The following is a 22,684-nucleotide window of genomic DNA, read 5'->3' on the forward strand; positions in this document are numbered from 1 at the left end:
ACATCCTTACAACAGTGAAGAGATATCGTTTCTTGCACGAGGCAGTACTGGGTCATATCTGAACTATGTACACTCAAGTGATATTACAGTTTCCAGGTGAGATTCACACTGTTCTCTGATATACTTCAATTGGAAACAAACTGCACAAACTCATCACAAACCACTGCTGTGAGTTCACATCTGCAATGCAGTAATATTACTCCGTTTCCTTCTGGGAACATGAAGTGACCTTTACGTAGATCGGTGTACTGATTGATAATTGATGAAGCTTGCCATTTACACACACACACGCACCTTTTGTACATCCAGACATTTATAAACACCCAGTTAGTGTTCAGAGACAGAGAAACTATTTTCAGCCTCACAGTCACACGTTGCTCTTTGCAGCCACACTAACATTTCTCATGAAGCATGCCAGGGTTTACTGGTTGCCATGTCAACGTCTGTGGTAGCTAGACACTCAGTCAACAATCCTTCTTTTTTGTTTTTGTTGCGCACAAGAGTGGGTTAATATTATCTTGTGTACATTACACAAGATAATATTAACCAACCTGTAAAAAAAGGGAAAAAAGGATATGTTTGGTGTATTCTAGATTCTTTCAACAAATCCCATGAAAAGACCAAAAACCAAGACAAAGTTAGACAATCTCTGTATTCTTTGACATCTTCAGACTGTCTGTGTCACAAATATAATATTTTTTAGGGCCTGTATTTGTGCACATATTTAGCATATCAATGATTTATTTTGCATTCTAAAGGTTGCTGCTTTTTTCCTGTGTTTTTTGTGTCAATTTGTGTCTATTTCCACTGTTTTCTTTTTGTTTATTTCAAATAAGACTTATAAATTCTAAATAGGAATGTCAATCATTGTCGTTAAAACACTGTTTGGCATTGAACAGATTAAGGATTTTTTGACATTGAAAAGTATGTTGTCACAAAATACAACTACTTGTTAATCTCATAAGTATGTTGTAAAAACTCCAAACAAATAATGACAGCATAGCACCAGAGTCCGCGCTATCTGCGGCTAACTGTAGTTACTGTTAGCTACTTAGCTCAATTAGCCAGACTGGGAATGTTGCTGTTGATACTGATAGCTGGTTAGCATGCAACACAAATACATAAACATCTTTGACTTAACGTAACAACTTTTATCTCAGAAAACTAAAAAATTCACAGAATAGATCAGACAAAATAGATTCAAACACTTAAATATCACTAACTACTCTGGTGTGATGGCCATGTTGCACCTTTAGCCGATGATTGATCTGATTGTTTACACAGCCAACTATCAATTAAAGAAACTGCCTAAAATTTGCATCACTTCTACTGGATAGCGTCTGTTAAGGACTCTTTTCACTGTGGATTAATATGCATCCTGTGTGCTATGTGTAGTATTTACAGCAGGATTATGTATGGTGGCTTGACTCTAATAAACTGCACAGTGTGGCTCACTGCTGTGTTTTTAACAGCATGTGGACGACAATAGAGCTCTATGGCACAGAGGAATAAGCTGTATCAGGCTTTAGCAGCACAGACAATACTCGTTTGTTTGTGGGATCACTTTATTGTTGGTTTTGGTCTTTTTATTGGATTTGTTGACAATAAGCAACATAACGATTATCACCAGCCTTCTCCTTTTAAAGCATTCCTTACTGTGCTTAGAGATGTTTCAGTGTCACAACTGTGTCGCAAAAATATTATCACAGCAAAGAATGCCTTCTGGGAAAGAACTGTCGTATTAACAAATACATCTTAATACACATATTTTCATTTTCGCACTAACCTTTTCTCTTTTGTGTTATAGTGTTTACAAAACTCACAAACCCTGGAGTCTCTTTCTCTTGTTGTCTTTTTGTTCTTCCCCTGGTGTTCCTGTGAGCTTGCATGCACAAGTGTGAATTGTTAGACACGTTTTTTGGTTTTTTTTTAACAATGAGATAACATTCTAAGGGTACGGTAGGATTTTCATTAATTACACAAAGGCATCGCGGCCAAAATAAATTGTATAATCAAGCTTCAATGATACAATCTGCCTTCCCAGTTCTGCTGGTTTCATTCCCACGTACCAACCCCCTGGGAATACAAATTGGATTCATGATGAAATCAGAGACAAAAACACTTCAACTGAGCCAGACAAAAGCACTAAGCTGGCCCTAGTTTGTAATGAAACTGTGGCCAGACTTTGACTACAATAGTTTACTAATTTGACAGTGATATGTTGGAGGGGAAAATCCTGTACCTCATACCTTTAACTGTGTATCTCTTTCTACTAACTGCTGCAGTGAATCACTAAAGCACCACAGACTCTTTTGCTCCACAGTGCATGCACGTCTTGTGGTGTGCAGTTGGTGTATGTGTGTATTGGGGGTTATTCAGAGGGTGGTCAGGGTGTTTTTCCTTCGTAACCCCTCCCCACCCCGCTGTAGGGCCCAAAACCTCCCAATTCCTGGCGGCTCTAATGGGTCGGTCTGGGCTGGGCAAACACAGGAGCTCCCCCCTGCGGTGCGGTCGAGTGGTACAGTCCAGCTCTAAAGGTGGGGACTGGCCTCAGGTAGGGTGGCTGTCTGTCATTGCCATGGAGACCACCTCTACCTGCGTTGTCACCAGCGCCACCCATATCGCCAGTGATTCAACCAGTGAGAGTGTGTGTGTGTGTGTGTGTGTGTGTGTGATTCTGTGTGAGCCATCGCATGGCCTCAAGTTCAAGTCATGCGGAGCTGCTCCGTTCACCTCCATCAGGTTCACTGTCGTCAGCCACATGTGCTGCTCCATCCAGCGGCATCGACTCCATCAGACTGGTTTTGTTTTCAATCAGCTCACACATGACTGTTGTGTCACTACAGCCTGAGAAGCTGTTTCACTCATGAGTCAAACAAACATGCTAACAATGCACATGTTACATTTAAAGGGACGGTTCACCCCAAAATGAAAAAATCCATATTTTCCTCTTACCTGTGATGCTATTACCCATCTCGAATGTTTTGGTGTGAGTTTTGGAGATATCGGATGTAGAGATGACTCCCTTCTCCTGAATTTAATGGAACTAGATGGCGGTTGGCCTGCTGTGCCCAAAGTTCCAAAAGAAAACACAATTTAAATGTCTCTTTCCAGGAATCCGTTGGCTTTGCAATTATACTATTATCATGATTTTAAAATATACATGAAGAGTGGGGCTGCAGGAGGATGACTGAGCAGGTGGATGCATCGCCAAGTGGTGTTTGAGCCACACAACGACCTCTACAAGAGGACAGGCCACACAAGATAATTAGCTGAATGAATATCACAATGTATACAGATATCGTGGAGGACGCCATTAATGTTTACATCCTGTGCTGTCAGGAGCACGAGCCTCTTATCTATGAGTAGATACACGCTTCATTCAGTGTGATGATACGTTAGGCAGGTGTAGTTCAGTAGAAAGAAAATAGTTCTTACATCAAACTGTGTACAACAAGGTCTGCGGATTATCTTGAGTAACCAGCTCATGACTTCTGTAAAAGACATTCCTACTGAGTTTTTGTATTTCTTGGCTCTTTGAACTGGGTTAGTAATTATATTAGAGTGAATTCAGACATCTCTACTGCGTTATCTCCAAAACTTGGCAACTCACGGCAAAACAATCTATATGGATAGATATCACTACGTGGTCCTAATTTTGGGGAGAACTGTCCCTTTAAGTACTTTCTTTTTATTTTACCTTTCTTTTCTTCTGTGTCCCCAAATTCTCCCCCTCTCCCCGCACTGCTCCTTTTTATTATTCTCCACCTGTCCTCCCTCTTGCCCTTCTCTCTCCCTCCTTGTTCTGTCTCTTGCTCCTCCTCTGCGCCTCGCTGTAGATATTAATGCTCAGGCTCGTAAGCTCCAGAGGAACAGGGCGAAGGGGACGCTGACCCTGCCCCGGTCCAGCAACTCATCCTTCTGCCGCAGCCTCAGCGAGACCAGCCTCAACCAGGTGGGGCCGCACGCCGAAGCCTCGTCAGGATAATTGATTGTAATTTTAAATGGGACTGTAAATCCTGAATGCTTTTGTGTGTGTGTGTGTTTCTGTGTGTGTGCAGCTGGGAGTGGGCGACGAGCCCAAACGTTATTACTCCACCCTCCCAGGGCCTTTAAGGGCTCGTGAACGTGAGGCAGCGTCCAGCGGTCGAAGGAAAGAAGAGGGGAGTCAGGGAGGGGTGAGGCACTCGCTGTACCAATCCCCTCACCTCCTGCTGCTGCAGGGATACAACCGGCAGGTGAGGGATGGAGGAAGTACATGTGTTATGACTTCCAATATACCTGTGTTTCTGACTGCACTTCTATTTTTGTACTTATATCAGAATAATCACAGAGGAACAACGAGGCATTATAAAATAGAGGGTGAAGTTGTTTTGCTACTTCATCCTCAGCACAACCTGGTCTCTATGGTAACGTTAGCTAACCTTACGAGTGGTTTTGACAGGAATTTTGCTGGTGATTCGAGTGTCGCCAGAGGCCCGTGAACCTCCCTACTTCTTGTGGTTCAGGCTTCTTTACAGCAGATGCAGAGAAATCCAACTTCTGTCTCTTCTGCTTGCCTGCAACGTCATCTTCTCACAGTTAGCTTAGTGTCAGCGTGAACCCTCTCCAGGTGTTTCTTCAGGTTACTTCTGCTAAGTCTCACCTTAGAGTGTTGCCTCAGTTTCCAAATAGACAGATTGCACCTAATTATGATAAACCCAGAGTAAAGGAAGTATAGCCATTTCATTAAAGTAGAGTCCGCTTATGTCTGTGGATAAAAACACCAATAACCAGGGGTCAGGTCATTGTGGTTAGCAAGCTTCCAGTCGTCTCTCTCCCCAGTAACACTTTTTAGCTCCTCCTTGGGGATACTAAGGAGTTCCCAGGCCAGATGAGATACATAATCTCTCCCGTGAGTTCTGGTTCTGCCTCGGGGTCTACTCCCAGTTGGATGCCTGCTGGGATGCCTACTGGGCCTGGCAGGCAGGCCCAGTAGGCATCCTAATCAGGTCCCTGAACCACCTCAGCTGGCTCCGATCAACAGCAGAGCAGCAGCTCTACTCCGAGCTCCTACCAGAAGTCTGAGCTCCTCACCCTCTCAAAGGCTGAGTCCACCCTCTCGCATAATATTACAGAAATCTGAGTTATCATGTAGAAAAACAAGTCAAATATCTCTGATTCCAGCCCCTAAAATGTGAATATTTTCTGGTTTCTTTACTCCTCCATGACGGTAAACTGAATATCTTTGGCTTTATGAAAAAAAGACATTTGAGGACGTTGTATTTGGATTTGGGAAAATGCTTTGACTTTTTATAGACCAAACAATCAATCAAAAACAGGTTAGTTGCAGCTTAAATTAAGTGACTTTTGTTTTGTGTTTCAGGACTGTTTGGTGTACCTGCTGAACAGAGAGCAGCACACAGTCGGTCAGGAGACTCCATCAGCTCGCCCCAACATCTGCCTGTTCTCCCCCGACATCCTGCCCCTCCACTGCCGCCTGCGCCGAGTCCCCGCGCCCCGTCGTCACGCCAACAACAACAACAAAGGAGAAGAGGAGAACCAGCGGTTCTGCGTCGCCGTTGAGCCAGTGCTGCACGCCACAGTCCTGGTGAACTTCTCCCGCTGCGAGCGCTCCACCACGCTGCGACACGGTGACCTCCTCTCCTTTGGAGCGCATTACATCTTCCTGTACAAGGACCCCGCGGGCTCTAAGCCTCTGCCTGCTCAGACCTTGGCACGCCTTCGCTCCCTTGGGCAGCTTTACGATGTCGGGGTGGAGGAGGGAGAGGGCGGGGCTCAGACTTGTAAGATGTGTGGGTCTGTGCTGAAGGACAGATCGGCGCAGGTGTTGAGTGCTCCGGCAGTCAGACGCACCTTCAAACCTCACCTATTGAAAGCTCGCAGCGGGGGGACAGCAGCAGGAGTACCGCTGAGTTTGTCGGGAGGGGAAGGAGGGGGAGGAGGAGGAGGAGGAGGAGGAAGAGGAGGAGGAGGAGGTCAGAAACGAAGGCTACAGCTGGAGTTTGACCAGACGCACGAAGACCAGCTGTTGAACAGGATTGTGTCTCTCATAGAACCTGGAGGTCTGTCCTCTGATTTACAGTCTAAATTTATTTCACTTGTATGTTGAAATGTTTTTACATTATCACCTCTAGTAGGGCTGGGCAATACATCGATATTATCTCATTGTCATGATGTGAGACTATATATCGTCTCAGTTTTTGGATATCCTTATTTTGTGATACAGCATCAGTGTTGTGTTCTCCTGCTGTAAAGGGGCCGCATTACAGTAAAGTGATGTAATTTTCCGAGCTCATGCTGCAATCTATTGCAAGTCAGTCCCGGCATCCAATCTAAAAGCGTCCTGGAATATGTGCTCGGGAAAACATTGACGCCTGCAGCGAACGGAAGTCACAAGCAACTACAGCAGCTCATTCAAAAGATAATACACACTTTAAAGGAGAAGGGACGACTGCACGCTCGCAGTACAGATCAGCTGAATGCAAATAAAAATGGCAAAAAGGAAATGTAATACATTAAGACAGGCGAAAAATTATCTCAGGTTGTAATTCATATTTATTACTTAGTTCCGCTAGACCTGTACACATCACTACACAGATATTTGGTATTAGTATTTATAAAAAAAAAAGGTGAAAGACCCTTAAACATTCTGTTTCCTGAGAGAAACACAATATATTTAGCAGTTTTTTCTGTAGTTGAGGTTTATACAATAATAAGTGTCCTTGAAAAGCAGCTTCTCATTGCAGTCAGGCTCCCTGTTACTTTGCTCTTTTCATAGGAGCTGTTTTGTTTTGTACTCTCTTAGCTGCGTGATCACATAGATGTCACCTAATGAGAACGATGCATTTTTTTCATATCTTTGATGAGCTCACCCTTTAAACTCCCTCACAGGAGACGACCATAAGCTGACGCCTGCCTACCTGCTGTGTCTGTGCATACAACACTCTGCCTCAAACTTCCCACCTGGGAGTTTTGGAAAACTGCTGCTCAAGATCGTCCGAAGAATCCAGACCATCGCTTGGGTAAGTGTCTGTCTGTCTGTCTGTCTGTCTGTCTGTCTGTCTGTACTCTGGTCTCTGCCTAAGATGACCTCATGTGGAGAGAAGCAGGTCAGCCATGTTGGGTCAGGTGAATAGTTAAACAGATATCACATGTTTTGTACTGTATTACACGCACGATATTCTGTTCCACCATCGACAAAGTTTAGGAACGAAGATGAAAATCAGCCACGTATGAACATCTGAAACAGTCAGTCAATGGACAGAATGTTAATTTGCAACAATCTAATATTCAACAACTTTCGCTGTCAGTTTCGATGAACAATTTTTGATACTTGATCCCGCTGACACTCTGAAATGATTCTAACAGTATTGAGGTTTCAGCCCTACTAACTTGAGTGAGTTTGGTAAAGGTATATCGAACTTTGGAAATAATCAATATACTGAATCTAATGTGATTTGACATCAAATCAGAAAGGCCACTTGGCTATAGCTTGTTATTTGTCATCAAAATCTGGTAATTATCAGGTTTTTTTCACCAGGAAAATGTTTTGCGGAAGTAAAAAGAAACACAGATCCTGAAGCATCTCATGAGGCATTTCGTTTAGTCAGGAGACGACGAGCTTTCTTTAAATATATCGGTGTTTGCTGCAATGGCTTCTCTTTACTTGTCCCCTGAAGGTTTATGTTTTATTTCTAATAAAGACTAACATAAAGTTTTTATGTTAGCAGAGGTGGGTTCAGACGAGGCGGTCCACCGCGAACATAAAACACTGCAGAAAACCCAGAATGTGCTGCAGCCTGCCTTGTTTTACTGAAATGTTTTATTCAAAAATAGGTGTTGCAGGAAAAGGAGGGTTCATGTTATACTTAGAGGTGTTATAATATTCATCTCAATGGGACACGAAGAAATTACCAACAGTGTGTGTGTGTGTGTGTGTTTGGTTTTGTAACTATGATAGTGGTATTTCTTCCCGCAGGTTAGTGATAGCATCGTGAAGTGAGGTTCTCCTACGCACATCTTAAAAGTTTAATGAGCACTTAATTGCTGTGTGTGTGTGTGTGTGTGTGTGTGTGTGTGTGTGTGTGTGTGTGTGTGTGTGTGTGCGCCTTGCAGGAGAAGACAAAGGAGCTGGCTCAGAAGCAAGCTCAGCAGTGAGTATCACTTTCCAACAGAATGAGAGCATGTGTGCTCATGTACTGTTTTAAAGTTTGTATGTCAGTATGTCTACGTATGTTTAACCCTCCACTGTGCGTTTGTGTGTGTGTGTGTGCGTGTGTATTTGTGTGTGTAGCCAGGACCCGGCCTCCCTGTCTCTGCTCAGTATCTCAGACTTGATCCCGGACCTGCAGACCATCTTCTTCTGGATGTCAAACTCCATCGAGATCCTCTACTTTATACAGCAAAGAGCCCCAGCGTACACACACAGCATAGAGACTCTGCAAGGTACAAACACACACACACACACACACACACACACATTCTAAATGATGAGTGTGGAAACAAGTTGGCTGAAGAGTCATTACTCACACTGACATACAGTAGATACAGATACAGCTACATCATCCCTCCCTCTCACCATATATCTCTTAACTACGCCTCCATCTCTGTCGTCTGTGTCTAGGGTCAAAGGAGTCATTGCTATCGGCGACCATATCAGCCAATGAGGAGGCAATGACTATCTTGGAAGAAGTGATCATGTACACTTTCCAGCAATGTGTCTACTATGTCACCAAGGTAATCTGTCACCGCGGCAACGGTGCCATCTTCTTAATGAATGAGATGTTTTTTTTAATCTCGACTTTAAAACGGGGCTCGATGAATGATAACAGTCCTCACTCACAGAGACGAACTGATTGAGTCGTTACACACACGCACGCACGCACATGCACACACACACACACACACACACACACACACACACACAATGAATGACTAGATGGGATATGAATATGAATAAATTAGAAATTAATCTGCAATTTCAGATCACACACATCATCTTGTGTGTGTGTGTGTGTGTGTGTGTGTGTGTGTGTGTGTGTGTGTGTGTGTGTGTGTGTGTGTGTGTGTGTGTGTCCGTCCAGGCTCTTTATGTAGTGTTGCCAGGTTTGTTGGACTGTAATCCATTCCCAGTTGACAGCTCTGAGCCATGCTGGAAAGGAGGTGTAGGGTTTCCTGAACCTGTGCGCAGGGTCCTGCAGGTAAGCACATATTTTGTATGTAGTTCAGATATATAAGTACCAGATATCTTGATAAATTATGTCTTTTCTAAATTTCCCCATTGCCAACTCTGCTTTGGATTATCTTTTGTGCATAATGGGGTTTTTCCGACAAAAAGTATATCGAGCACCTCGGTCGTATTGGGTTAAATGAGAGCCGAAAATTGAAGTAAAGTACCAATAAAGGAAACATGACTTTGAGTGCAGACTTTGTGTTTGTCAGTGTAGTTAACAAATATGAAATGAAACATTATCTAAGTATAGAAGAAGACTAGAGACATAAAGAATGCGGATTGATATCACAACAAAAAATTCTGAAAAGAATTGTATGAACGATGGAGTTTGAATGTTTTTAAATAATTCTGACGCAAAACCAGAGACAAATATCAGAAAAACTGACACATTTTTTTTTTTGATCAATCTCATAACTTCATTTCAAATAGTTTATTGGACAAACAGGAAGTAGAAGATAGATAATATAACATGACATATTCTGTTTATAAACCTGGTTATAAGACAGGGAAATTAATCAGCATATCGTCAGCAGCATGTCTAAATTATTCTGTCGAACACACTGAAGGGGGAATTTTCCTCTAAAATGACACAGTGGAGCCGACTGTTGACACCTTTCTTTATTCTGCTTCACGCAGCAAGACATATTGTCTCATATGAGCTGACAAGTATCTGCAAAGGTCAAAGCCAGTCAAACTCACGTCATTACCACGTATTTTTCTATTCTAGACTTTTTTGTTACTCTTATTTGTTAGAAACTTTTCTGATATTTGCTTTAATTCTGGCTGATATGTGCAGCCAAACTTTGTTCAAACCCACAGAATGTATTCATTTTATATTAAATTTAAAAGAAGTTTCAAAAGATACTGAAAACATCAGGGTGAACCTTTGTGAATTGTTAAAACTACAATATTTTAATTTAGTGGTATTTTGAACAGTAAAGGTTACGAAGCTTCAACGAAGAGATGAAACTGCTGATCTGGAATATATGTGATAATATATAAAGTCTTTGTCCTTTTTAGATAGACTGAAGCAACAATAGAGGCACAGACGTGTCTTTTCATAACAACAGTATATTTGCATGCGTGTGCAGGTTTTTCAGAATGGCCAGGAGCTTTTGCAGGGCTACCAGGTCCACCCGGAGATCCAGGCTCAGATGTTTGCTTACCTCTTCTTCTTCTCCAACGTGTCACTTTTTAACCAGCTAATGGACAAAGGTAGGGCGAGAAGCACGCACGCTCACACTCTGTCATCCATTAGACCTCCCCCAGGGTTTGTACAGTTGTCGTCGAGTGTGTGTGAGCGAGTGTCCTTGTGTCCTTGTCAGCATTTTGACAGTGACTAACCCAGATTTGTCCTCAATGCCCTTCGCCTATCTGCATTCTGTTTCCCCCCCTCCTCTTCCTCCTCCTCCTCCTCCTTGCCTTCCTTCCTCCCATCTGGCCGTCAGGGGGTGAGACAAAGAAGAGTAGAGGTGGGATTGGTTGGAGGCGAGCGAGAGGAGATAGAGGATGGGTGGGGGGGAAGAGGGGAAAAGGGCAGAGTGAAGGGTAAAGTGCTGGAAGGCCACTCAGTTGTTGTGATGACCTTGCTAATAGTCTATTACCTTTTCTAAATACAGAAAGCAGTCATTTACCGCCGGGTACATCCATGTGTCCGACTACTACCTCTCCACACCCTGCCTCTGTATCTTTAGCCACATGTACACACACTCACGCACACGCCATATGTCTTCATTAGGCGCTGGAGACAGCAGAGATCACATGTCTGGCAAAGGGAGAAGGAGAAACACCTTTTATATTCATGCAGAGGCTCCCCCTGTCCCCCACCTCATCTCCACCTCCCTCTCTCCGTCTGTCTGGCTTTTCTCTCCCCTCTACCTCGCTCCGCTTTTTTTTTTTTTCGTCGCTCATTTATATTTCTCCGCTGATGGTGTCCATGGTAACAGCAGAGCGAGTTTATAGCAGGTAACGCTGACGTTGGCACTGGGCGCTCTGCAACTCACACAGACACACACGAACGCTCGCACGCTGTTTGCTTGATATTGTGGCGTCTCAGGAAGAAAACCTGATCAGGGAAATTCAAGATTACAAGATGTAATACGGTGCAGGCGCTCTGCTCCATCGTGGATTTGTATGATTGTTGTTTGTTTGACAGCTTTCACCCTGCAAACAGATTTTGAATGGATGGCTCTTTGTCATCGGGACGGTTTGTTTGAGAGTGTACGAAGGCTCCTCTGCATTTAAAGGGGAGTTTGTGTGTGTATGTATGTAAACCAGCTGCTGTGAGGCATTATGACACTTTGGTTAAGAGGTTAAGTGATGTCTCGTCTGTTTGCGATGCCTTGCACATAGATTACTGTATGCCTAGACATAAGCCTATTACAGAGGGGAGTGTGTGCATATGTGTGTGTGTGTGTGTGTGTGTGTGTGTGTGTGTATCCAAAACATATGGCAGAAAATTTGAAGGGTAATGTGTGTGTGTAAAATGTCTACACACAGTGCTGTCAGTTTATTGTCTGAATGAATCTTCCTGTCTTGTCTAAATCGCAGGGAGAGAGTTTAGTTTTCATCGCCGACCAAAAAGAGTCTGTATCTCAAAGTATTGTGAACTGTCAAGTGCCAAAATTGGAATTGATTGTCTGATCGGATTCATTATATTTTCACTTGAGGCACTTTAAACGTATTCTTAGCTCCTAATTTTAGTAAAATGTATTTTGTTGTGCTGACGATGGCGCTCTTAACTTACGTACTTACTTACTTTTTGCATCTAAAGTAAAGCCTGACAGATATATAGAGATTAGAGTGCAATGGCCAATTTATTGATTTGTCAGAATATTTTACTTCCTAATATCTGCATCTGTAATATACTGTTTATTTTGGCTCGTGTATCTGACACTTCCTTTTTGAAAAAATACTGGACTTCGGAAACTTACTTTGTTAAATGAAAAGTGTATTGATTATGTTGTTAAATAGATACATTGAATTTCTTAGTAGAAGAAACAAGTAATGATTATTTGAAGGCAGTTTTTGTAGTAAAAGTACCAAATATTTCCTTGTGGTATTTTCTAAAATGAGCTGATGCACATCTTTCTATTCCAACCCTGAATCAAAAAAGTTAAAAAGTACTTGGCGGAAAACATAAATTAGATCAGAACAGTCATTTGCAAATTAACTGTGTTTACCGACAACAGTTTTACGAAGTGTTCCTGAGCCCATGGTTGTAAAATCCTGTCTACAATCATGTGTAACTAAGGCTTTTTGGGGCCCTTTTATTTCCAGTCATGATACAATCCCACAAATTTCCCAGTCATTTGTTGTCCCTGTCCAAACATGTTTAAAACGGAATCAATTATCATGTTTTGCTTTATTTGTTTTACGCAGCTTTTTGAGAATCAGGGTGGTTGTATTTGTTTGTAAGCCTGAACTCTGTTATATTTTTCGACTGTTGGTCAAATAAAGCAGCTAGCAGATTTCACCTTAGATTTTCTGAAATTGATTTATTAGATAATTCAAACAATTAATTAAATAATGGGAAAAATAAATAATTGCAGCCCTACATAAACTAGATGACAGTTAACAGTATAATATAAACACACATTATGTAATCCCTAAATTATTACCAAAAATCTAGATATCAACGAAAAATATTGCTTTGTCATCTGCATAGAAACTCTGGTATCGTTGAAGAAAATCTAAAGTGATACTCGGCTCTAGTCCAGTTGTTTGTCATTGTTTGGACCAAACCACATTACCTCACATTGGGGGGTATTTCAGAAAGCTTAAAAGGGAATTATAGCTGCAGTGAGGTAATGGGACGACAGATTGACAAACTACTGGATGCCATCTTGATAAATGCTAGATTTAAAGTTATCGCCTGCTTAACTCGCCACAAAACTTCCTTTCAGCTGTCTGATGTGACAGAGAAAGAAAGGATTACACAGAGGGAGGAATGCAGCCTGTGTGCTGGTTTGTTGTGCGGTAAAACACAAACCCAGTCAGCTGAGCTCCTCTGCAGCAGAACATTTGTATTCAGCAAGGAGTAGGCAGCCGCTGGCTGTTGCTATTTCAGTTTCAGTGACTTCAATATTAACTTATTTTAGAATGATCGTCTATATTGATGTACAACATACGCACATGCACAGAAACGAAAAGTAATCTCGTTTTAGTCTGCCTCTCTCTCAGGCACACGCACGTCCAAGAATAGAAATCCACTGCAGTCTCTCTGATGAAATATCCACTCACTTTGTGTGTGTGTGTGTGTGTGTGTGTGTGTGTGTGTGTGTGTGTGTGTGTGTGTGTGTGTGTGTGTGCGCGCGCGCGCGTGCGCGCTCGCAGGTCCATCTCGGGGTTGGTTCCAGCGCTCCAAGGTGCTGCAGATTCAGGCTTGTCTGCGGATGGTCATGGAGTGGGCGAGCAGGTCCGGTTTGGGACATCTGGCTGACAAATTCTTCACCAAACTCAACAGCACCGTGTCCATATTGGCCACGCCCCCACAGCAGCTCACACAGGTACCACGCACGCACGCACACACACACACACACACACACACACACCATCTATCACAAGCACTAATTATGTTGCAGTAGTTTACTGTATTCAGATAACATACAAGTTTAATTGCCATTTAGACGCTCACTCATGTAGTCGTCCATCAAGCTACAACAATTGATCAATCAGTTGTCAACCGCTAGAATTAATAACCAACTATTTTGATAATCTATTACCATTTGAGTAATTTTTAAAGAAAAAAGAAATAACAATTCTCTGATTAAATGTGAATATTTTTTGGTTTCTTTCCTCCTTTATGACTGAATATCTTTGGATTCTGGCCAGAAAATGAATTTTATGAACGTCCTCTTTGTCTTTGGGAACACAACATTTTTCACCATGTTCTGGCATTTTATAGTCATTGATGTCATGATAATTAGTTGCAGGCCTTCACACCAGACAGAGGTAACAGAGAACAGGAAAGCTTTTATTGGCTCTGTGATCGTTTGGCCTACGGAAGCCCTGAAGGACAAGTGAAGACTTTTTCTGGTGATCCATTTTTCTAAGTCTGATCTTAATTGTTTTCTCTCCTGTGTTTATGACGTGAGAACTGCTGAATTTTTTTTCCCATGATAATCTTTTTATTTAAGTTGCTTAATTTTTTTTCCATCCATGAAAACATGTGTGAAAATGGACGAAAGTTGTTGTTTTTTCTTTTCGGTATTAAAAAAGTTGAGTGAGTTTCACACACGGGAAAAATGTTTCTCTAGAAATTTTCACGGATGGAAAAAAAATTAAGGAAAAATACGTTTTCAAGTCTTATCACAGGAAAGAAAACTATTTAGATCCGACTTTTTTAAAATTGTCACCTGCCCCTCAGGGCTTCTGTACCTGGCTGTAAAAACAAAACAAAACACAAAAGACCCACCTGGACTTCTACCTCATCTCTCCTCTTCCTTCTTCTTCCGCGTGCAGGTGAGTTGGCGAGCTTTGTCCAGTGAGCACCCGACTCTGAAGCCCGTCCAGCTGCACAGGATTCTCACCCAGTACCAGCTCACTGCCGAGATCGGCCCCGTCCCAGCATGGCAGCCCAGCAGTGAGGACGAGGCGTATATATACAGAACAGGTACATGCGTGAACTTATAGTGTTTATTTTTTTTGTTGAGTCATGTGACAGTTTAGTCTGTAGGTACAAAATCTACAGTCATATTTTAAATCTCCCTCCACTCAGAAATGTGTTTTACCTTTAACAACTTCACTGTGAGAGTATTCAGAGCTTTTAGGTAAAGGTCATCTGTCACGGTTCGTCCTCAAGGATGAAGGTGGAGATTGAGCACAAACGATTACAAATGAATGAGAACATAGAATCTGCTGCAGTCAGTGTCAGACTGCATTATTTCACATTCTGGAGGCAGTTTGCTATTTGTGATGAGCGGACAGGATCGATATGTTTGCATGTGCAGTATCCTGCTTTTGATCCGTCATATGGGATATCACATTTACAGTCAATGGGACATAAATACGGTGATTTGTCATCATTGTTTACTGTGCCTGACTGGTTTTATCCAGACTGTGATGCTCTGTTATTTCTTTATTGACAGTTGAGGTTGATCCTACTTCTGTCTGAACTTTGCTGTATCTTACAACCTTGTTGGAACTGGCTTCTCCTCCTGGTGTCTGCATGCCCACCTTCATAGATGCCCATAATATTCTTGTATAATTGTGACATGATTATGAGCTTGTACCTGCACACTGGTGATAAATGTCACAGTATCCTGTTTTTAAGCTGAGAACTCCACTTGACATTTTTAGGTTTTCTCAAAAACCCGGATAAGAAGTTCTCTAAATTTCTCTGAATTAGTTTTTAATGCGACAGCTGCAGAACAGAAAGAGTGACAGGCTTACGGGGGGATCCTGGATCAGGCCTTCTACTGGTGCACATGTGTGTAGATGAGTTCACACCAGTTTGTTTGTGTCTAGTGGACCTCCTGGAGAGCTTCGAGAACCACCCTCCCATAGTGCTTCCCAGCGCCGGCTTCAGAGTGGACCTGGACAGCGAGTGTATAGAAGACAGCATCTACAGACAGCTGCTCTATGTCCGCCACTACCTGTGGGGGCTGCGCACCAAGACGCAGACACACACCAACACTCCCAGCGTGCACACACACTCCAACGGAACCAACACAGCTGACTGGCCCGACATTCAGGTCAGAGAGAGAGAGAGACACACACACACACACACACACACACACACACACACACACACACACACACACACACACACCGTCAAATGCACACACCTAGCAGTAATCCCGGCCATGTGCCTCAGCAGCTGTGGTTGTTGAGGAGTTCTTCATAATCCCATAAATGAAAGACAAAAACCCTCTACTCTAGCCAAGCCGCACACACATACACACACTCACTCACAGAAACCTAGACATGGTTAAATCACGGTTAATCTGATTAGTCTTTAGGCTGTCTAATTAGTGGGAACGGCCGACTAGACCATAATCCCCAGTGTTACTGCACCCTCAGATGTACACATACCCACAGAAACACACATGCATTCACAGATATGTCAAACGGTAAATCTGTCAAATAAAAACGGCATCTCAAAGGTATTTTAATCTGAACAAAGATTTTTTTTAAATACTGCACCAACAACGTTTTTTCAGTGGTTACAAGAATACTCATTTGCCTTCCATTTTCTAAGCCTTGGATCCTCGATTTGGACTTCATTCTGCCTTCTGAAGTCTTTCTTTTCGATCCCGACACAGAGGGAGTTGTTGCCTCCGGCCCACAGCAGCCCACGCTCCGGAGGTCCCGGGGACGAGGTGACAGCGGAGACGGTAGAGGAGAGAGGCCGGGATAGACCGCCAGGCCAATCACACACGCACAGCCTCAGAAGGAACGGCACCATCCACCACCCTCGGACAGCAAATCCAGACCCGTCCTGCCTCTTGACCCCTCCCAACACCCCGCTCTACCCAGAGGGAGGAGGAGGAGGAGGAGGGCCAATCATAGGCTCCACCACCCAGACCAACGGCTGCAGCAGCAGAGCTGTGGCAGAATGTAAGAAGACCAACGGACTCATCACCAACGGACTGGAGGGTAGGCTGAGTGACATACAGGTGGACACAATAACAGGAACACATGAGCAGTAGAGGAGATTGGACACCAACATCTATGACCTTTTAAAAATCAGCACTATTCAATCAGAGACATTTTAAAGTTGTGGGTATTTGTAGGGCTGTTGCACTAAATCACATTGTATGTGGTGTTTCTGTCATTTTGTCCACCTTGAATGTACAGCATGACTTTGAAACCTTGCAGTTAATAATACACAATATTAGGGATTCACAGATTTAACTTCCTTCCTCCAAAAAAAGATCTGGTTACCTTTTTTTAAATTTTCATACATTTTAAATCTGATGGGAACTCCCTAAAAAAAAAGGCACATTTTTATTAACAATTGCACTGATCAGTAATACAAAGATAAAATAAGCTGTTAAGTTAAGCCAAGTTTTTAAAAAATGCTAACAATCAAATATATACAACTTTGTGTATTGTGTGTCTTGTGTCTTTTTTTGGTAAATAAATGACCCTCAGAATATGAGTGAAGGGAGGAGAGAGTCTGTACAGAAAGAATAATTACCATTAATTACTAGTAAAAAGGCGCCCAGAGGAACTCATGAGCAAAAGATCCACGAGGCCAAACGTCTTTGCTTGATTATTCAGATCACATTAAACATTAAATGTTTTAATGTCTTGGATATCAGGAGTATGGAGATATTGTGGCACACCTCATTCAAATAGAAATTACAATACAACAGATGGATCTGTGTGCTTATACATGTGCAAAGATGACTCGTTTTAGACAGGAAGGGAAAACCCTGATCTACTGATCTACTGATTGATTCGGCCTCAGTGCACAGCTGCAGCAAGCAGTTGTCGTATGCAAACACACCTGAAGCCTGCTGTGTGATGGCTGTCGAGCATCAACTGGCAGGAAATTAAATTTGGCAAATAGCCGTTGTCCCGGCTAAATTTTCTCATGAGTCTAAAGGCTCAACCAGAGCAAACAAGAGCTCATATTAAACATACGTTCATCTCTCTGTCCACTGGATGTGTAACCAAACAATTGTTTGACAAAATGTAAAACACAACAACTTTATAAACTGATCATATCAGTTTCACCTATATCTGAGTTCGTCTGTCGCCTCTGGAGGCCAAAAATCGATGAATGCAGCTTTTACTCTGCACTTTGTTCAGTTCTGTAGTAGAACCTGCAGCTCTCACATGACGGCTCTCTCTCCTCCCGTTCAGTCTGTCGGTGTATTAAGTGTGACATCTGCAGGCTCCAGACAGAAGCACATGTTTGTGTGTCAGATTAGCTGCATGCGTCTCAGTATCTGTGTGTGTGTGTCCTCTGCACAGTGAGACCTCCGATGTTTGTCCAGCCCCATAGCGAGACCCTTTGTGTGTGTGTTTGTGTGTGTTTGTGCGTGTGTGGGTGTGTTTTTGTGGTTTTGCGTGTCCGTGTCCTCTGCAGGGTGTATTAGTGGGTGTGAGTTTCCTTTCCCTGTGTCCTCCCCTGGCGCCCCTCCCCTTCCTGATGACTTGTGTGTGGTGTTTGTAGTGGAACTGGACAAGGGACCCTACGGACTGGGCATGGGACTCATAGACGGCCTGGTGAGTAGAAAACACATCTCCCATTGCATCTTACCTGTCAGTCCAGGTTCCAGCAGTGTGGTTCTGTCTTTATTATTTATAAAACAGAAACATGTTGGAGCTACAGTGACACTGAGGCCAGATTCTTGAGCTATGTCTGTACAAAATGGAATATTTGGGAATTACTATTAATGCAAATAATTGTAAATGTGGATGTGCTGACCAACAAGTTAATTTATTTATTTGTGCTGTCATCTAGTTACGGATGCTTCACAGGAGTTAAAGTCGTTGACACCTCATCATCACTCTTGTTGACTTTAAGCTACATTATAATGTGTTTATTACATTCTTCACAGAACAGTTTTGCCCCTCAGCAATGTAAGATTTCCCTCATGAAACAATTATGTGGACAAAAAAAGTTTTATTTATCATTCTTTCCAATTACTCTGACAGTTTTAAACGTATTTAATTGTTCTTTTAACAAAGCCTGACATAAGGTCAACCATTATCCCAATATTACAGCACTCTGATAAAATTAAGTGTCATATCACAACATTGATATTCACAATGAGGAGTCCTGATATACAAAAGCAATGGTGACGGCCAAAAAACACTACAATGTAAATGAGTGGTGATAATAAAGCTTATAAAACAGCCTCTTAAACACTTAAAGAAAAGAGTTGTTACATTTTTGTTAATTTCTCAATTGCCTACAATTTTGATAATCAGTTGATGTTTTTTAAGCATTTAATAAGCTTTGGGTTACCTCACCTTACACTCTTCGTTTACCTGCAGGAGTTCAGTGGTAACACAGCATGAGGCAGACATACTCTCAGTACGGCTACCTGCAGTTTATCAAACCTTAGCGACGGTTATACTGTTGAGAGCGACTCAAAGTGGGCCAAAGCTGGTCATCACACAGAGCTACAGCACCATTAAGTCTCTGTAGTCTGGGCATCCTACAGCTGATCGTTACGTTTCAGGTGTCCAGTCGAAGTTTTAAGAAAACGCCTGCCAGCTATTTAGAAACAAAATCAGTGGTATTTAAATTGGCACTGATGTATTTGTATGCTCAGCTGAATAATGGACACACACACACACTGCACATACTGTAACACCTGTCCCTTCTGCAGCACACTCCTCTCAACGCTCCAGGCATTTACATCCGGACTCTGATCCCTGACGGACCCGCTGCCTCCGACGGCAGACTGAGGATCGGAGATCGCATCCTGGCTGTGAACGGGACCAGCCTGATCGGAGCAGACTACCAGAGGTACAGACGACGTTCCACTGCTGCTGTTTGTGACCAACAGTGTGCTGGTGGAGATAAATGATACTACTGAGTGATACTGACATTGATGGCAGAGTGAGCTTTCGTCCCACAGTGTTAATTATACCCATGGCTGTCAGCCTCTTGACTCAACTGATTACTTTGATTGATTGGTTCATCCTTACTCTGTCTCTGCTGAGCTTCGTGTAACTGGACTCCTGTCTCTCTCCCCCCTACTTCCTCCTGTGTGCTCCTCGCAGCGCGGTGGATCTGATTCGTCTGGGAGGAGGTCGCCTACGCTTCCTGGTAGCCAAATCCGACCCCGACGTCTCAGAGAAGATTAGTGCCTCCTCGTGCTGACCACCTCTGAGGTAGGACGGCGAGACGACGAGGGATACACATGTGTGCGCTGGTGAACAGGGTACACACAAACACACACCGCCCCCCTACGCGTTCATACGCAAAATGAAATATGAATGTGAAAACTACAACAGCACAAAGCCAAGCACTCAAACTGGAGATAACGCTCCACGACTCCACTCCACAGCTGCCAGACCTGCTTCACCTCACGCTGACTCCTGCTGGGTTTGTGCGACAGACAGAATCCGTAACCCACGGCGATATCAAAGGAATGCGCTGTGAGGAAAGTTGCCTAATTAATCAGCGTCTGAGGTGGGCGAGGTCTACCCAGCCAGTATGCAGTCTGATGTGGTTTCAAAGCACAGTAGCTTCTCTCCTATCAGTCCTTGGAGCGTGCGCACACACTGGACTTTTTCCACCTGTTTTTAGAACAATTTGTATTAGTACTTAAGACATTAAGTAGCATGGTTGCATAGCTACCCACCTCTCAGACAAATGTACAATTCTAAAAGCATTTGCAGTCACACATCTTGCGACAGCCTCGGTGGAGGCGGGATGTCTTACACTTTGCTTTTAGAGTGGAATGTTTTATAGACCCGTTTGTCAGCAGCTCCCAAAGCACCACCACCTTCTGCTCCAAAAAAACCCCCCAAAACAATTGTGTATGAATGTTGACCTTTGTACTGGACGAGGCAGAGGAAGCCAGCTCAAGAATGTCAAGACACACAGCTCATTGAACCTCACCTCTGGACTTTTACCTCCTATACACAGGTGAACTCTTAATGCACAGGTGATGTGCAGCTGTTGTTAATTAACTACCGGATCATAAACGCTTCACTCCAGAGGTTCTGATGCACAATCCTGGCATGTACAAACCAGTTTTGTTGTGAATATTTGCTGTACGTACCTGGTTATTAAGAGGTGTAAATAGTTGTTTGTAAATATTTAACACTCGGTCTCGTATCGGTCTGACATTCAAAAGAGAAAACTGCATTTGGGGAACCACTCAATCGTAAACACTGAAACCTTCTGATGGAAAAAAAGGAAATGTTTTCTAGAATGAGAGAATTATTCTGTCATGGGTTGTGTTTTTTAAATTGAAATGTTATTAGTTTCAAGTTTTATGAACATGTATATAACTCATCACATTGTGTCATTAGCAGGACTTTTGTTGAAAGGGTAACTCCACCCAAATTACAAAAACTTTATTTTTCTTCTAGTGGTATTGAGCATTAGCAGATATTTGTTTTAATGTGCATTGCCTCTAAAAATGAGCTTTTCAAGTTATCTGGTGAAAGATACAGAACTTTTTTTATAAAATATGTCGATGTCAGGTTTTCCCCCATATCAGGCAGCCTTAAATGAAGGTGATGGAATTTAGTTTGCGGATGTTCACAGTACCGCCAAATCACGTTTTGAGAAGGAAGTTGTCTTCAGTCTGCTGACCTCTACGATTTTTTAAAGGGACTATTTTTTGATAGAAAGTAGAACCAGTGAATCACTGCTAGGTTATCCAGAGTGACGGGGACATTTTTTCTTGAAAGAATATGATGTTTTTTTAAGTAAGTAAATTTGCAATACTGCCCAAAACCATAACTTTACATTAACTTCCATCATATTGAGGTGGAAGCAGAAATCTCAGAGGCATATCTAAAAATCTCGACCAGTAAAACCAAAACTACCTGCTCAGCTAGATACCTGACAGAACATGTTTTATGTAATTTGGCTGTACTTACCCTTTAAAAAGGAGGTTCAGCTTTGAACAGTAACAGGTCACCTTGTATAAAGCCCCTATTTCAAAAAGGGAAAAATGCTCTGCTAATCAGTTTTATTCTGCCTGGCCTTCAGTTCTGACCTCAGCTCTGTAGCGCTCCCCTGGGACGCTCTGGATCACCATCTCAGGGGCAGTGACCCTCTGCCAGCCTGTGATCAGTCCCTCTGCGGAAAGAGGGAACCATCTCACAGCTGCAGGTAGACGTTCACTGACTCCCTGAGCAGAGAGAAGCCAGGAGGAGGCTGTCACAGTGTACCGAAGGAGTGCAGGGCAGCTGTGGTTGATGTTTACTGGGGCTGAAAATATGATTATTTTCATTATCGCTGAATCTGTTCAGTCTGTAAGATTTAATAAATATGCTCAGCCTGTTTTGTCAGGCGATGGCCCAAACTTCAGAAAAGGAGAAGTATCAAACCCACTCACTGTCCTGTAATATTGACATATCAGCGTTAATGTCGACAGTGATGTTGGTTATTTTTCCTGTTATTTACACAATGACAAAAATGTCAGTCTTAACATTGTTTCTTTTTTTTCCATCAGCTTTGTTTTGCTCTCAACTTTTGATTCTGTTCATTTCCTTGCAGTAAAATTTTGGTCCATTTCAAAGTTTGTATGACATTGATCTCATGCATGTCTCTTCTTCTCTGTTCATTATTTATACTGTTAAAAAAAAAAAAGATTGTACTGAAAAATAAAGATTGTTGGATACTTGCATTTCTCTGCCTAGAAACCAAACGTGAACAAAGTCGTGTAGAGTGGAGTCTGACGCCCGGTCACATGAGAGAGGACAATGAAAATTCTTAAGTCAATGAGGAATTTTAATTTGTGCTACACATTTTAACAAATCACAAAAACAGGAACATTTAAAAATACAGATACTTCTCTA

At 42.6% G+C, this 22,684-nt stretch overlaps 1 protein-coding gene across 5 annotated transcripts in view; it reads left to right on the top strand.

Annotated features, from left to right (window-relative positions):
* radil (Ras association and DIL domains) overlaps window positions 1-22,512 on the top strand; it is a 29,309-nt gene extending 6,797 nt beyond the window's left edge. For 2 of the 5 annotated variants that reach the window (XM_030430485.1, XM_030430494.1), the window contains 17 exons: window positions 2,430-2,537; window positions 3,840-3,955; window positions 4,062-4,238; window positions 5,366-6,065; window positions 6,895-7,025; window positions 8,119-8,156; window positions 8,297-8,448; window positions 8,627-8,739; window positions 9,087-9,203; window positions 10,327-10,450; window positions 13,571-13,743; window positions 14,699-14,849; window positions 15,704-15,930; window positions 16,501-16,834; window positions 18,276-18,415; window positions 19,528-19,667; window positions 19,925-22,512. In XM_030430485.1, coding sequence (XP_030286345.1) covers window positions 2,430-2,537; window positions 3,840-3,955; window positions 4,062-4,238; window positions 5,366-6,065; window positions 6,895-7,025; window positions 8,119-8,156; window positions 8,297-8,448; window positions 8,627-8,739; window positions 9,087-9,203; window positions 10,327-10,450; window positions 13,571-13,743; window positions 14,699-14,849; window positions 15,704-15,930; window positions 16,501-16,834; window positions 18,276-18,415; window positions 19,528-19,667; window positions 19,925-20,024 — 3,041 coding nt within the window. In that variant the 3' untranslated portion in view covers window positions 20,025-22,512. The remainder of the gene's footprint in view (window positions 1-2,429; window positions 2,538-3,839; window positions 3,956-4,061; window positions 4,239-5,365; window positions 6,066-6,894; window positions 7,026-8,118; window positions 8,157-8,296; window positions 8,449-8,626; window positions 8,740-9,086; window positions 9,204-10,326; window positions 10,451-13,570; window positions 13,744-14,698; window positions 14,850-15,703; window positions 15,931-16,500; window positions 16,835-18,275; window positions 18,416-19,527; window positions 19,668-19,924) is intronic. The other 3 variants (XM_030430519.1, XM_030430502.1, XM_030430511.1) reach the window with 3 other exon arrangements.
* Window positions 22,513-22,684: the final 172 nt, after the last annotated feature.

Source organism: Sparus aurata, chromosome 1 (genome assembly GCF_900880675.1).
Source record: "Sparus aurata chromosome 1, fSpaAur1.1, whole genome shotgun sequence".
NCBI classification, from domain to species: domain Eukaryota; kingdom Metazoa; phylum Chordata; class Actinopteri; order Spariformes; family Sparidae; genus Sparus; species Sparus aurata.